The sequence below is a fragment of the Theropithecus gelada genome, chromosome 19 (genome assembly GCF_003255815.1).
Source record: "Theropithecus gelada isolate Dixy chromosome 19, Tgel_1.0, whole genome shotgun sequence".
Taxonomy (NCBI): domain Eukaryota; kingdom Metazoa; phylum Chordata; class Mammalia; order Primates; family Cercopithecidae; genus Theropithecus; species Theropithecus gelada.
Genome location: NC_037687.1, coordinates 31,216,272 through 31,232,620, shown reverse-complemented (window position 1 = coordinate 31,232,620; position 16,349 = coordinate 31,216,272). Strand labels below are relative to the sequence as shown.

General features: G+C 51.6%; 1 protein-coding gene and 1 pseudogene across 7 annotated transcripts; both read left to right on the top strand.

Annotated features, from left to right (window-relative positions):
• The first annotated feature begins 1,990 nt into the window (after positions 1-1,990).
• Positions 1,991-3,369, top strand: LOC112613078 (annotated as a pseudogene).
• A 5,930-nt stretch (positions 3,370-9,299) lies between these two features.
• On the top strand, positions 9,300-14,923 carry LOC112613075 (leukocyte immunoglobulin-like receptor subfamily A member 6). 7 transcript variants are annotated; one of them, XM_025368266.1, is made up of 8 exons: positions 9,300-9,524; positions 9,689-9,724; positions 9,908-10,192; positions 10,338-10,640; positions 11,086-11,382; positions 11,630-11,932; positions 12,237-12,287; positions 14,763-14,923. In XM_025368266.1, the coding sequence occupies exons 1-8, from the start codon at positions 9,491-9,493 to the stop codon at positions 14,897-14,899; spliced, it is 1,446 nt and encodes a 481-aa protein (XP_025224051.1). In that variant the 5' UTR covers positions 9,300-9,490; the 3' UTR covers positions 14,900-14,923. The 7 variants fall into 7 exon arrangements, with proteins under 7 accessions (XP_025224051.1, XP_025224053.1, XP_025224056.1 ...); XM_025368268.1 differs by lacking the exon at positions 12,237-12,287 and adding an exon at positions 14,559-14,606 and having other exon boundaries at positions 14,760-14,899; XM_025368271.1 differs by lacking the exon at positions 11,086-11,382.
• The last annotated feature ends 1,426 nt before the right edge of the window (positions 14,924-16,349 follow it).

Below are 16,349 nucleotides of genomic sequence, written 5' to 3'. Positions count from 1 at the left end.
TTACGTTTGTTTGTGTCTCCTCTGATTTCTTTAAGGAGTGTTTTATAATTTCCATTGTAGAGATCTTTCATCTCCCCAGTTAGCTGTATTCCTAGTATTTTATTTTGTGTGTGTGTGACACTTGTGAATGGGATTGCCTTTCTTATTTGGCCCTCAGTTTGGCTGTTGTTGGTGTAGTGAAATGCTAGTGAATTTGTACATAGATTTTGTATCCTGCAACGTTGCGAAAGTTGTTTATCAACTGGAGGAGCTTTTAGGCTGAACAATCAAGTTCTTTCAAATATCTGAAAAGCCTTTTCAAGAAGGATTACTACAAATAAGCACAGATAATGAAAACCACAATAAACATATAACTCTTCAAAGCCCAGACAATGAAGAACATTTACTAACATCAACACCATCAAGAAAAACATGACCTCACTAAATGAGGTAAATAAGGCACCACGGACCAATCCTAGAGAAGCAGAGATATCTGACCTTTCAGACAAATAATTCAAAACAGTTTTGTTGAGGAATGTCAAAGACACTCGAGATAAAACAGAAAAGGAATTCAGAATTCTATCTTATAAATTTAACATAGAGATTAAAATAATTTTTAAAAATCAAGCAGAAAAATTCCAGAACTGGAAAAAACTGCAATTGGCATACTGAAGAATGCGCCAGAGGCCTTTAATAGCGGAATTGACCAAGCAGAAGAATAATTAGTGAAGACAGGTTATTTGAAAATACACAGTCAGGGCCGGGCGCGGTGGCTCACGCCTGTAATCCCAGCACTTTGGGAGGCCGAGGCGGGCGGATCACGAGGTCAGAAGATCGAGACCATCCTGGCTAACACGGTGAAACCCCGTCTCTACTAAAAAATACAAAAAACTAGCCGGGCGAGGTGGCGGGCGCCTGTAGTCCCAGCTGCTCGGGAGGCTGAGGCAGGAGAATGGCGTGAACCCAGGGGGGCGGAGCTTGCAGTGAGCCGAGATCCGGCCACTGCACTCCAGCCTGGGCGACAGAGCGAGACTCCGTCTCAAAAAAAAAAAAAAAAAAAAAAAGAAAATACACAGTCAGGATCAAGAAAATGAGGTATATATATATATACACACACATACATACATACACACAGACATACATATACACACACCATGGAATACTATGCAGCCATAAAAAAAGAATGAGATCATGTCCTTTGCAGGAATGTGGATGGAGCTGCAGGTCATTATCCTCAGAAAACTAACTCAAGAACAGAAAACTAAATACCTCATGTTCTCACCTATTAGTGAGAGCTAAATGATGAGAACATGTGGACACAGAGAGGAACAACAGACAGCGGGACATATTGAAAGGTGGGGCTTGGAAGAAGGGAAAGGATCAAGAAAAATAACTAATGGGTACTAGGCTTAATATCTGGGTGACAAAATAATCTACACAACAGTCAGAGCCTTGGCACTTGGGTCTGAACCTTGCTCAGAGTAGGAGTCTGCGCGAACATCAGTTAAGTTTCCAGAATGACTACCATCTTGACTTACACTTCTAAAATTCTTCCCACTACATGGCCGGGCATGGTGGCTCATGCCTGTAATCCCAGCACTTTGGGAGGCCAAGATGGGCAGATCATGAGCTCAGGAGATTGAGACCATCCTGGCTAACACGGTGAAACCCCGTCTCTAATAAAAATACAAAAAAAAAAAAAAATTAGCCAGGCGTGGTGGCGGGCATCTGTAGTCCCAGCTACTCAGGAGGCTGAGGCAGGAGAATGGCGTGAACCCAGGAGGTGAAGCTTGCAGTGAGCCGAGATTGCACCACTGCACTCCAGCCTGGGCAACAGAGAGAAATTCTGTCTCAAAAAAAAAAAAAGTAAAAAAATCTTCCCACTACATCAAAACAGGCCCTCAGATTTTTTAATTTTGTCTTCCAGTTATAAGACCTCTGAGCTGTTCCTCCAGCTGCGAGCTGCCCCAGAGAGAGAATCTGACCAGCACAGTTGATCACTTACACATAGATGACACTGGTTTCTGGATTGGCTCCTATATGGATGGATCATTGGATTTTTAGCTTTATCTGAAAGCCGTCCAGACCAAAATGAAGAAGACATTAGCCAAACCCAACATAAGGAATATTGTGGTGGTGGATGGTGTTCGCACTCCATTTTTGCTGTCAGGCACTTTACATAAAGATCTGACGCCACATGATTTGGCTAGAGCAGCATTTACGGGTTTGTTGCATCAGACCAGTGTCCCCGAGGAAGTTGATTATATCATCTTTGGCACAGTTATTCAGGAAGTGAAAACAAGCAATGTGGCTAGAGAGGCTGCCCTTGGAACTGACTTCTCTGACAAGACTCCTGCTCACATTGTCACCATGGCTTGTATCTCTGCCGACCAAGTCATGACCACAGGTGTTGACTTGATTGCTTCCGGCCAGTGTGATGTGATCATGGCAGGTGGCGTCCAGCTGATGTCCGATGTCCCTATTCACCATTCAAGGAAAGTGAGAAAACTGGTGCTTGCTCTCAATAAAACCAAAACTGTGGGCCGGCGACCGTCTTTAATCTCTAAATTCCGATTGAATTTCCTAGCACCTGAGCTCCCTGCGGTTGCCGAGTTCTCCACCGGTGAGACCATGGGTCACTCTGCAGACCAACAGGCCACCTCCTTTGCTGTTTCTTGGCTGGAACAGTATGAAGACGCACTGTGCTCTCCCAGTCTGGCCAAGAAGGCACAGGATGAAGGATTCCTTTCTGATGACGTACCATTCGAAGTACCAGGAAAAGATACCATTACCAAAGATAATGGCATCCATCCTTCCTCATTGGAGCAGACGGCCAAACTAAAACCTGCATTCATCAAGCCCTATGACACAGTGACAGCTGAAATTCTTCTTTCTTGACTGCTGGCACATCTGCAATGTTGATTATGGCAGAGGAAAAAGCTCTGGCCATGGGTTATAAGCCGAAGGCATATTTGAGGGATTTTATGTATGTGTCTCACAATCCAAAAGACCAACTATGACTCGGACCAACGTATGCCACTCCAGAAGTTCTAGAGCAGGCAGGAATAACCATGAATGATACTGATGCTTTTGAATTTCATGAAACTGTCTCGGGTCAGATTTTGGCAAACGTTAGAGCCATGGATTCTGATTGGTTTTCACAAAACTACACCGGTAGAAAAACCAAGGTTGGGATTGCCTCCTTTGGAGAAGTTTAATAACTAGGGTGGATCTCTGCCCCTGGGACACCCATTTGGAGCCACTGGCTGCAGGTTGGTCACGGCAGCTGCCAACAGATTACGGAAGGAAGGAGGTCAGTATGGCTTAGTGGCTGCCTGTGCAGCTGGAGGGCAGGGCCCTGCTATGATAGTGGAAACTTATCCAGAATAATAGATCCAGAAGAAATGACCGGAAGTTTCTGTGCAGCACTCACACTAGGCAACGCTCTTTCAGTGCATTCCGAAATGACATTTATAGCTCCTAGCTCCCTTTAAGAAAGCAATTCTTGTGGCCTTCTGTTAGACACTTTGCACTTAAGCCTTGCCAGTGTTTCTGAGCTTTTCAATAATCACAGTTTACTGCTCTTTCAGGGATTTCTAAGCCACCAGAATCTCACACAGAGATGTGTAGGTGGTTGGTTTTGGTCTCTACTGTCACTAAAGACAAAATGATGGGATGCAATTGGGAAAGAGGTCAGCTGAGATTTGGAATCATTTTTGTAATATTTGCAAATTATATTTTTCCTATCTGTGTCCTAAAGATAAGTGTTCTCTATAAAATACAAACTAATGTGCCTAAATTAATTCTGGAAAAATAATTCAGAATCTAAACATCACTGAAAACTTATAGAAAATGTTTAGATACATAAATATCATGGTGGTCAACCTTAATAAAGTGGAGAAATATTGAAAAAAATAGGCCTGGCACGGTGGCTCATACCTGTAATCCCAGCACTTTGGGAGACCAAGGCGGGTGGATCACAAGGTCAGGAGATGGAGACCATCCTGGCTAACACGATGAAACCCCGTCTCTACTGAAAACACAAAAAAATTAGCCAGGCGTGGTGGTGAACGCCTGTAGTCCCAGCTACTCGGGAGGCTGAGGTGGGAGAGTGGCATGAACCCGGGAGGCAGAACTTGCAGTGAGCCGAGATCGCACCACTGCACTCCAGCCTAGGTGACAGAGTAGGCGACAGAGTGAGACTCTGTCTCTAAAAAAAAAAAAAAAAAAAAAGAAAATAATAATAATAATAATCTACACAACAAACTTGTCACAACACAGTTTACCTGTATAACAAACCTGCACATGTATCCTTGAACTTGAAACAAAAGTTAAAAGAGAAAGAAAAAATCCCATTAGGACATGAGCAAAAGGGCTGGGCATGGTGGTTCATGCTTATAATCCCAACAGTTTGGGAGGCCAAGACGGGAGGATCTCCTGAGGTCAGGAGTTCAAGACCAGCCTGACCAACATGGTGAAACCCCGTCTCTACCATTAATACAAAAATTAGTTGGGTGTGGTGGCGGATGTCTGTAATCCCAGCTGGGGACAGAGTCACCTGCCTGCGTGCAGGTCCTGGGGCCCCGACTCAGCCCTGAAAGAGAGTTCCCCGTAAAAGATTTGTCCCCCTGGGAGCCTGAGCAGGCCTTCCCATCATGGGAGTACCTGGAACTACAGGTATGCACCACCACAACCAGTTATTTTTTGTCTTTTTAGTAAGCATGGAGTTTCACCATGTTGCCCAGCTGGTCTCAAACTCCTAGGCTCCAGTGATCTGCCCACCTCGGCCTCCCAGAGCGCTGGGAAAATAGGCGTGAGCCATGGCAGGCAGCCAATCATAGCACTTTTTATCATTAGGATGATTCCTCTTTCTTCTCATTCTTGAACACACACCACCCAGCATCTCATCTGCCAGAGAGGGCTGTATTGGGGAGTTAGGCTTGAAAAGGGGAGGAAGGTACCACCTGCCTGGGTCTCGAGAGTCTGCTCAGGGCTGTAACCAGCAGGGAAGGGTCCAGTGTGAACCTCATGTCTGACAAGTCTACAGTGAATCTGTTTCACACACACATGGAGGAGGCAGCTCAGGGCTGACCATGAACCTCAGTCAATGGGCAGAGATATCCCAGTGCCATCCACAAACACAGGGGAGGAGGAGCCACAACGTCCCACTTTCACCCAAAACCCCGACCCCTCCCTGACTGTGAGGGCCCTGGGGTTCTCCTCTGTCTCATACAGAAGTAGAAACGTGCCCCTTAGTGACCCCCTGACATTGCAAGTCACCAGCAGCCACTCGGCTCTGAGCTCGCTGCTTCCTGAGGTTCCCTGCCTGTGTCAGGAAGTTTCATTTCTCATTTCCTTCTAGGGCTGCGTATTTCAGAAACATTATGTATTAGTCGGGGTTCTCTAGAGGGGCAGAACTAATGGGATAGATGTATGTATAAAGGGGAGTTGATTAAGGAGTATTGATTCACACGATCACAAGGTGAGGTGTCACAATAGACCGTCTGCAAGCTGAGGAGCGAGGAAGCCCATCCAAGTCCGAAAACCTCAGAGGCTGAGAAGCTGACAGTGCAGCCTGGGCAGCAGAGCGAGACCTTGTCTCAAAAATATATATGTGTGTGTGTGTACACACACACATATACGAGTGTGTTTTCAAGTCTCCTTCTTTCCCCTCAAGTCGCATGTACAGGGTGCGTGGTTCTAAGGTTCCCAGGGCTGAGACTCTGTCCTTCTTCACCCAGCCCAGAGAAAGGCTGATTTCCAACACCCTGCAGGGGCTGTGGAGCCAGAGCCCAGAGACAGAGGCCTTCAGAGGAGGTAATTCTGCCCAAAGACCCCAGACTCCCACACTCCCCCACCACCACACTCTCTGTCCTCCCCCAGGTCCAGCCCAGCTGCTGACATCCAGGAAGAAAACCTCAGTGAGAGGAAGAGGGGGTGCACCTGGGGTGCAGATGGGGGCCCTGCAGTTTCAGTGGTAACAGGAAGGGGCTGGGAAGGGGCTGGGGCTCAGGGGAACAGACACTGCCGTGAAGGACCCACAGCCCAGGATGGGGTGGAGCTGGACAGTCAGTGCGAGAAACACACTCACCCCTGAAAACCCAAAGAATGCACTCAGAGGCACGGGCAACAGCAAAAGCCAGACTTTTTTTTTTTTTTTTCTTTTGAGACGGAGTCTCTCTCTGTAGCCCAGGCTGGAGTGCAGTGGCCGGATCTCAGCTCACTGCAAGCTCCGCCTCCCGGGTTTACACCATTCTCCTGCCTCAGCCTCCCAAGTAGGTGGGACTACAGGCGCCCGCCACCTCGCCCGGCTAGTTTTTTGTATTTTTTTAGTAGAGAAGGGGTTTCACCGTGTTAGCCAGGATGGTCTTGATCTCCTGACCTCGTGATCTGCCTGCCTCGCCTCCCAGAGTGCTGGGATTACAGGTGTGAGCCACCGCGCCCGGCCTGAAAGTGAGACTTTTAATAGGGTCTTGCGAGATTGGGCATCTGCTAGGCAGGCACACCTGGGGCAGTCACAGCAGGTAATTTATCTCCTAGCACCCAAGTCCCTCCCCTACTTCCTCACTGGTCCAGTATTATGACGTTACAAACTTCCCAGACTTCCCCTGAGTTTCATTATCCCCCTTATAAGGTTATACACCTCGTCCCCTTCCCCGCTTAACTTGTAATTTCCCAGTAACGAAACTTTTTTCCCTTTTATGGGCTGACCCCCGCTCTACATTGTGTTCATTTACTGTGATTTGCTGGGAGCGTGAGCCCTGCGGTTAAATCCGCAGACTGGCTGCCAGTGCTGAGAAGGTCCATGCCTTGAAAATGGACCATTTAAAATGTGTTCTCACAAATCCCCTCCTCCTTTTTATTTACTTCCTTTGGTCTCATTTTCATTTGAACCCTTCTAGGGCTTGAATCGCTTTAGAAGGTGTTTGCTTTTTCTATTTTATTTTTATTTTTATTTTTTTGAAACAGAGTCTTGTTGTGTGGCCCAGGCTGGAATGCAGTGGTGCCATCTCAGCTCACCACAACCTCCGCCTCCCGGGTTCCAGCGATTCGCCTGCCTCAGCCTCCCGAGTAGCTGGGATTACAGGTGTGCACCACCACACCCGGCTAATTATTTTTGTATTTTTAGTAGAGACGGGGTTTCACCATGTTGGCCAGGCTGGTCTCAAACTCCTGACCTCAGGTGATCCACCCACCTTGGCCTCCCAAAGTGCTGGATTACAGGCATGAGCTACCACGCCTGGTCAGATTTTTCACTTTATGACTACATAGTAGGTGTACATATTTATTAAATTACTTTTCAATGGTATTAATTCAATTTGCTATTTTTCAGCTTCACAATGTCTGTCTAATGCATTTCACCAGCTGCCTATATTTTCCTCATATGATTGTGATTCCGTGCACCTGGCCTTTCATAAAGGGTTTTTCCCAGGGCTGTCCAGGCATCAGCCTGATGAAGGGGATTGTTGCCGCGCCTCCTGCCCCACTCTCCCAAACTTAGCGTCAGCTCAAGACTGTGCCCGGCAGGGATGGGACCAACGCCAGCCTCACACTCACCTGTGGGGCAGACGCCCATGTCTGAGCACCGTGGACTGAATCTGTTTCTCACACACAGGGGAGGGGCTGAGAGCTGAGCGTGGACTCCAGTGAGTGAGCAGAGACCCCCCAGCACCTGTCCACACACACAGGGGAGGGGGAGCCACAGCTTCCAGCCCCACCCAGAGCCCTGACCCCTCCCTGCCTGGGAGGACCCGGGGTTCCTCTTCTGTCCCACACGGAGGTGGGAACCTCCACCCTAATGACCCTGGGTGGTCCCAGACACCTGTGGCCACTCAGCTTTGAACTCTGTTCATTGCAGGGGACGCATCTCAATGTTGGGAACTTTTCTTTCTCTTTCTGTGTCTGTGGCTGTGGTGATCTGCATATTTCAGACGTATCACAAGGAGCATTTCTTGGTGTTTGGAGCCGATGTCGGCTCTTGAGTGGAGGCGTCAATCATCCTCCTGGACTGTGGAACCCGACACCAGGATCCTCTCCCGTCCCACCCTCCGGTCTGAACTGGTCTGGACCAGGATCCTCTCCCGTCCCACCCTCCGGTCTGAACTGGTCTGGAAATCCACCACGGCTGAGCCTCCCGTGTCCTGGGCACCACTGACCCCACAGCCACTGTGATGAGTGGGGTTCATGACAACAGGCTCAGAGGTGACATTAATGTCCAAGGTCACATAAACCCTGGATGATAATCAGGAATTAAACACAAATCAGCTCCCCTCCCCCGGAAGCAGATTACAGACCTAACAAACTGTTCTGAAAATCCTGAACATGGACGGAGGCGCCGAAGGACGGCCAAGGACACAAGGGGCACTGAGGAGGCAGGACCGACTCAGAGCCTCATTCCCAGGGGGGTGGGTGGTGCTGCAACAAGGGAAAAAGGGGAAGTACAAGACAGGGGCTGTTTGGTAAGAAGGAAACATACACTCCAAGGACTGTCTATATATATATAATATATATACTATATATAATTATATATGCTATATATATTGTATATATAGTATATATATGTGTATATATTTTTTATATATATATATATATATGTTTTATTCTCTATATTCCCTGCATTTCTCCTTTTCAGACAGGATCTTGCTCTGTCGCCCAGGCTGGAATGCCGAGGGGTGATCACAGCTCCCTGCAGCCTCCGCCTCCCAGGCCCAAGTGATCCTCCCACCTCAGCCTCCTGAGTAGCAGGGACCACAGGCATGAGCCTCCATGCCCAACTCACTTTTTTCTTTTCTGTAGAGACAGGATCACAGTATGTTGTCCAGGACTGTCTGAAGCTCCTGGCCTCAAGCCATCACCCACCCGCCTCAGCCTCCTGAAGTGCTGGGATTCCAGGCGTGACCCACCACGGTAGACCCTGCATTTCTCCTGTGTGCTCACTGCCACACGCAGCTCAGCCTGGGCTGCACAGCCAGGTGTCAGGTGCGTCTCTGCTGACCTGAGTCTGCCTGCAGTACGGACCTGCATCTTCCCTGAAGCATCTCCAGGGCTGGAGAGACGACTACCATGATAAGGACCCCGCGACGCTGAGCCGATGGACGGGCTGAACGAGGGAGGGAGACCCCATGGGGAGGCTCTGAGAGGGAAGAGGAGCCCACGGTCTCCCTCGCCTGAAAGGGGCTGACTGAGGAAGTCACCGGGTCTATTTGCTGCTGTGTCCCGGCCCTCAGTGAGATAAAGATAAATCAGGCAGACAGTGACCCAAGGACAAGGAGACCCCATTTCTCTCTGAAATGTCTGCAGAGAGCCTGGTGCCCGCCCCCACCTCAGCCCTGGGGAAATGAGAGCCAGGCTCCGGGGGAGGGCAGTTCCCCTTCCTGTGGGCTGAGGATGAGACAACCCCATAACAAGAAGGACCCAGCCTCCGAGCGGCCACACCCTGTGTGTCTCTCTGTCCTGCCAGCACCGAGGGTTCATCCATCTGCAGAGCCCGGGGTCACTGGGAGGAGATGCCATGACCCCCACCCTCACAGCCCTGCTCTGCCTCGGTGAGATTTCAAGACGGGGAAGGGGAGATCCGAGTCTTGGAGGGACCCCACCCCACACACAAGCCCTGGTTCATCAGGAAACCTCAAAAACTCAGGAGGCACCAGGGTGAGGAGGGTCTGCTCAGGCTTCAGGGGCAAATCCCTCACAGGGAACTCTCTTCCAGGGCTGAGTCTGGACACCAGGACCCACGTGCAGGCAGGTGAGTGTGTCCCCAGCTGTCCCAGGTCCCTCCTCCTCACTAGGGACAGGGGCCACACATGGGCAGCTGGGGGAGGAGACCGCAGTTCTGGGTGACTGATGGCGATGACGGGGGGTCCTGGGGCTGGGAGCTGGAATCTGAGTGTGGGGACATCTTGGGATCCAGCCTCTGATTTCCTTCTAGGGACCCTCCCCAAACCCGCCCTCTGGGCTGAGCCAGGCTCTGTGATCATCCGGGGGAGCCCCGTGACCATCTGGTGTCAGGGGAACTCGGAGGCCCAGGAGTACCGTCTGGATAAAGAGGGAATCCTAGAGCCCTGGGACCCACAGAACCCACTGGAGCCCAAGAACAAGGCCAGATTCTCCATCCCATTCATGACAGAGCACCATGCAGGAAGATACCGCTGTTACTATCACAGCCCTGAAGGCTGGTCAGAGCGCAGTGACCCCCTGGAGCTGGTGGTGACAGGTGGGAGGACACTCAGGGGTCCCAGCCCCAGGCTCTGTCCTCAGGAAGGGGGTCGGCTCTCAGGGGCGTGTGCCTCTCACAGCCCAGCCCTGGGGATGATGTGGGAGGTGGGAGCCCATTTACATGGTGCCTCCTTCTCTCCTAGGAGCCTACAGCAAACCCACCCTCTCAGCCCTGCCCAGCCCTGTGGTGGCCTCAGGAGGGAACGTGACCCTCCGATGTGGCTCACAGCGGGGATATCAGCATTTTGTTCTGATTGAGGAAGGAGAACACAGGCTCCCCCAGACCCTGGACTCACAGCAGCTCCGCAGTGGGTGGTTCCAGGCCCTGTTCCCTGTGCGCCCCGTGACCCCCAGCCACAGGTGGACGTTCAGATGCTATTACTATTATAATAACACCCCCCAGGTGTGGTCCCACCCCAGTGACCCCCTGGAGATTCTGGCCTCAGGTGAGGGACCATGGCCTTCTCTAATCCACTTTCGGGGCAGCTGACAGGCTTGGGGAGTCTGGCTGGTGACTGACTCTGGAAAGGACCCAGAGTGATGTGTGGACGGACGGGCTGCAGGCGTGAGGGAGACCCCATGGGGAGGCTCTGACATGGGAGGAGGAGGCCTCGGCCACCCTCACCTGGAAGGGGAGGACTCAGGAAGGCACCAGTGTGTTTGCTGTGAGGTCCCGGCTCTCAGGGAGAGGAGGAAAGATCAGGCACAGTGGCCAGGGCTAGGGAGACCCCACTCCTCTGAAATGACTCCAAGACAGCCCCGGGTGAGAAGGAGGCCCTGGGGTCAGAGACTCAGAGTGTGAGAGACAGTGAGACCTGCAGGGCCAGGACGGGAGAAGGAAGGGGCATGGGAGGAACCAGCCCTCTGAGTCCCGGCATCTCTTTCCTCCAGGCGTGTCTAGGAAGCCCTCCCTCCTGACCCTGCAGGGCCCTGTCGTGGCCCCTGGAGAGACCCTGACCCTCCAGTGTGGCTCTAACGTCGGCTACGACAGATTTGCTCTGTACAAGGAGGGGGAACGTGACTTCCTCCAGCGCCCTGGCCAGCAGCCCCAGGCTGGGCTCTCCCAAGCCAACTTCACCCTGGGCCCTGTGAGGGGCTCCCACGGGGGCCAGTACAGATGCTACGGTGCACACAACCTCTCCTCCGAGTGGTCGGCCCCCAGTGACCCCCTGGACATCCTGATCTCAGGTGAGGAGCCCTGTGGGTTCAGTCAGGGACCCAGGCTCTGCACAGGCCCTGCCAGGGGAGCCAAGGTGGTGATGGCCGGGATGAGGGGTGGGGGCACCAATGGAGGGAGAGACAGAGACAGGGGATAGGGGGAGGGGGAGACTCAGAGAAAACAGAGACAGAGAGACTGAGGGTTCCAGAGAGAGGCCTGGGGAGGTATGAGCTCAGAACAAGGTGGGAGCCCCTCACCTATTTGTCTTCTCTCCAGGACAGTTCTATGTCACGGTCTCCCTCTCGGTGCAGCCGGGCCCCACGGTGGCTTCGGGAGAGAACGTGACCCTGCTGTGTCAGTCACAGGGGCAGTTCCACACTTTCCTTCTGACCAAGGAGGGGGCAGCCCATCCCCCGCTGCATCTGAGCTCAAAGTACCGAGCTCATAAGTACCAGGCTGAATTCCCCATGGGTCCTGTGACCTCAGCCCACGCGGGGACCTACAGGTGCTACAGCTCACTCAGCTCCAACCCCCACCTGCTGTCTGTCCCCAGTGACCCCCTGGAGCTCGTGGTCTCAGGTGAGGACCCTGATCCTGTCCTCTCTGAGCTCAAAGGCTCAGCTCAGGCCCAGGCCCCCGGAGATCTCAGCTGGGATGGAGTGAGGGAGGCTTAGCCAGAGGGGACGCAGCCCTCAGAGGGGAGAGGCCAGCAGGGGTTCTCCTAGGCATGGCCACCCGTTCTCCTTGCCTGGCATGCAGAAGGTACCAGGTGGGCAGAGGAATGGTTCCGGGGATCCACTGGGCGGAGGCAGGAGAGTGGGAGTGGAAGGCTGCACTCCATGGACGGCCCCAGTCCCTCACCCGCCTCCTGTGCTCCTTCCAGGACCCTCTGGAGGCTCCAGCCCCCCACGCACAGGGCCACGCTCCACCCCTGGTGAGTCACTGAGGCCTCTTGGGGAGCGCGGCCTCCCCCAGGGCAGTCTGAGTCTCCCAAAGGACCCCATTCCCCTCCCCTCAAGGACAGGCTTGTGTCCCAGGGACTCTGAGGCTGGGCAGGTGAGGAGTGGGGGGTTCAAGGCAGAGGGAGGTGTTGGGGCCCAGCCTGGGGAAAAGCAGCTGGGTTCATGTGGGGAGCAAGGCAGCCTCAGCCCTCACCTCCCTGCCCTGACCCCAGAGGTCCTGAGGACCAGCCCCTCAACCCCTCAGGGTCAGGCGAGTGACCTCCTGGAGCTCGTGGTCTCAGGTGAGGGCCCTGACCCTGTCCTCTCTGAACTCAAAGGCTCAGCTCAGGCTCTGCACCCAGGAGAGCTCTGGGACACTAGAAAACAGGGGAGTGAAGGGGGAAAATCCAGCCCATGGGAGGGGGGAAATAGACGGGGACCTCCCACCCCTGGCTCCAACCCCTGAAGTCCCAGCAGGGTAAAGAGCAGGGAGGGCTGGGAGGACACAGGGGTGAACCTTGGAGGAGATGAAATTAGACTGAGGGTTGAAGACGGAGGCCCCACCCGCTCCCCTCCTCATGTCTCCACCTCAGAATCAGAGCTCTGGGTCCCAACCCCCAGCAGACGCCCTCCTGGAGGGAGAAGAATTCAGGTGCCACCTGACCCTCACCTTGTCTCCCCTGGCAGCCTCCCCAGCACTCAGCGCACACCTGAGCCTCACAGGGACCCGCACCTGCTCCCGCAGCAGCTCAGGGACTGTGCACGGCTCCTCTTCTGCTCCACTGACCACATTTTTTATTTGGGGTTTTAATCTCATACTGGCCTTTTTGTGCAACCTGGCGAAAGAAGATATGCAGCATCGCCTATTTTTTATTCTCACCCAGTTTTGTAACAGCCCTGATCTTACGCACTCCCTAGGTTTGGTAAACGTCAGATAGAAATGTGGACTTCCCTTGTTCTGGACGTTTGCTATGGAGCGGGTAGGGCTTATCTTTTCAGAAAAAGTCAAGTGACTGGCACTACTCCCTGAAACCCTACAGTACTGTCCAGCTCTCAGAGCGGGGGAGAGAGAGACAGAGACAGAGACAGAGACATGCTGGGGCCGCCCTTTCCTGGGCAGTTCATCCTGGCCGAGTCTCAATCCACCAAAGCCCTGAAGCTCAGCTCCCCTCCTCCTCTGCCTTCCCCTCCACCCCACAGACAAGCGGTCATTCCTCTCTGAAGAACAGGCTGAGACCTTTCTGGGACCGGCTCTTTCTGGAGCCTCTGATGCTCCCTGTCTGGGTCTCCACGCGCCTCCTTCCTGGCTCTTTTTCCTACTGAGGAATCAGCTTCAGTGTCACCTCCAAGTGTGACCTTCACTGATGACACAGCTCAGCCCAGACCTGCCTGCTTCTCATCAACGTCAAGTAATCAACCTACACCATGGAGCTGAACTCCCTCTCTCTTTCACCATCTCTGCACATACACATATGTGTGTCACACCGACATCTTATGTGACATTAAAACCTAGTTATCTGTATATGTATACAGATAATATATACTCATACATAAATATAGATCTCTACCCATACATCTAAAACTATCCCTGTGACTGGTAAATTTCCACTATTGTGGTTTCAGATGTTTGTTCAGAAAGCAGAGAGAGCTTTTAGGGCCCACCATATATATAACATAGATTTCTATTTGTGTTTGTGTTTTTTGGTGTGTGTATCACATTCTACCTGTTGCTGCCTATATGAATAATTACCTACCTAGAGATTAAATGGAAGGTGAAACCTCAGGGGTAGTGGCTGAGCTGGAGTGAAAAGGAGGCAGCCCCAGACTTTCACCACTTTGTGCTCCTGGCATTCAGGAGCTCCTGATGACCAACCCTTCATCCACGCAGCCTGAGTCCTCCACTGGTGGATCTGTGAAACTCTCATCTCGGGGGGAATCGGCTTACGTGCTCCTGTGTCCCAGGCTGCACAGACAGCACACAGGGCTCAGTGACCTCTGTACTGGGGACCACTTTCCTTGCAGATCCTGAGCCCTCGAGGTGCAAGAAAACTCTCCCCCAGATGACTCAGGAGCAATGTTTAAATTCACAGAACACAGGAAAACTGAACTAGTTCCATGAGGAGACTGGAGGGAACCCTGCTCCAGGAGAGGGAGGATTTATTGAGGAACTCTGTAAAAGCCACGTCATGAGGCCTGGAAGAGTAAGAATGCAGAGCCCAGGGGAGAGGCTAGCTCAGGCTCTCCCGCTCTGTTTTCATTCTCAGGAGGAGCTGAGACCCTCAGCCCATCACAAAATAAGTCAGACCCCAAGACTGATGAGTGAGGAGATGCTCTCAGTTATGGGACTGGCACAGAGGGTCAGGGTCTGTCAACAGGAGATGGGGGGCGTGTGCTGGGTAGGCATCCAGGGGTCCTGGGTGATGTTGATCTGCCCTGACCTCTGTCACCTCTTTGTCCATGATCCCCAGCCTCACATCCCCAGGATTACACAGTGGAGAATCTCATCCGCATGGGCATGGCTGGCTTGATCCTGGTGGTCCTCGGGATTCTGTTATTTGACGCTCTGCGCAGCCGGAGAAGCCCCCAAGAGGCAGCCGGGAGGTGAACAGCAGAGAGGACAGTGCACCCTTCGGAGTGGTGGAACCTCGGGGACAGATGTGATGATCCCAGGAGGTTCTGCAAGAAAATCTACAGCCTGTGCTTTCTGGACTATCTGCCAATCATTCCCGAAGAGAGGGATCAATGTTGAGGTATTCATTTCACATGACGAAAATGACAACATCAAAGTCAGAGGTAGTAGGGCTCACTTAGAAATCCAATACATCCGTGGTAGGACTGCAAATTACTTCAATCAATTTGGGGAGAATATCAGAAGCACCGAACTAAAAAGAAGAGACACACAGCTATAAACATAAAGTACAGAAACTAGAGGAAAATGTGTTCGTATGGTGAGGTTTCATTCACAACAACACGGACAGGACTGGTGCTCGTATTAGACACCAGCCGTAAAGCCCAAAAATACATCTAAAACAAAAGAAACAAGTGTGGTTCAATTCCACCATGGGATATTACGAGCATATGCAAAGGCACAGACGAAATCTACGAAGAGCAACACAAACCAACCTTCGATCATGAGGTTGAGTAAAGAAACAAGAGTATAAAAAGAAGCCGTGCATGGCTATTTCAGCACATGAAGCTCAAAAGGAGGCAACATTTATTTTATAGGGAGGCAAACTCAAAATAGACCCCATAAATAAAGGAAGGAGATAACTCTATGTAATCTAAAATAGTGGTTACACATCAGGAAATACTGGAAGGTTCTGTTCAACATGGAAACCACAATGGCCGCTGGACATGGGCACTGGAACGCTGACTTTCATTTGGTGACCTACAATCCACTTCAAATTATTGGTAAATAGCACATTTTTAATTTGATAGAGAATAATCATACATATTTCTTGGGAGCATGTGGTAATCTGATTCATGCATGCAATGCGTAATGATCCAATAAAGGTTCCCAGGACATCCATCACCCCAAACATTTATATACACATATTTTTTTTCAGACCAAGTCTTTCACTGTCGCCCAGGCTGGAGTGCAGGGGCGCGATCTTGGCTCAATGCAACCTGTGTCTCCCAGGTTCAAGCAGTTCTCCTCTCTCGGCCTCCCGCGTAGCTAGGATTACAGGCGTGCACCAAAACGCCTGGCTAATTTTTGTATTTTTATTGGAGATGGGGTCTCACCATGTTGCCCAGGCTGGTCTCGAAATACCGACCTTAGGTGATCCGCCTGCCTAGGCCTCCCAAGGTGCTGGGATTACAGGCCTGAGCCACTGCACCTGGCCAACATTTATAATTTCTGTGTTGAGAGCATTTCAGATCTTCACTTCTAGCTCATGCGAAATATACAGTAATTTGTTGCTGACTATGGTCATCCTACGGAGCTTTCAGGCCCTGGAACTTACTCCTCTCCAGCTGTATTTCTGCACCCATCCACCAACCTCTCTCCATCCCCCTCCTCCACACTCCCTTGCCAGCCTCTGTTGACCACCATT

Coding starts and splice junctions, on each gene's coding strand:
- LOC112613075 (XM_025368266.1), top strand. CDS start 9,491: ATGACCCCCACCCTCACAGCCCTGCTCTGCCTCG. Junction 11,383..11,629: donor CCTGGACATCCTGATCTCAG/GTGAGGAGCCCT, acceptor TCTTCTCTCCAG/GACAGTTCTATGTCACGGTC. Junction 12,288..14,762: donor AGGGCCACGCTCCACCCCTG/GTGAGTCACTGA, acceptor CATGATCCCCAG/CCTCACATCCCCAGGATTAC.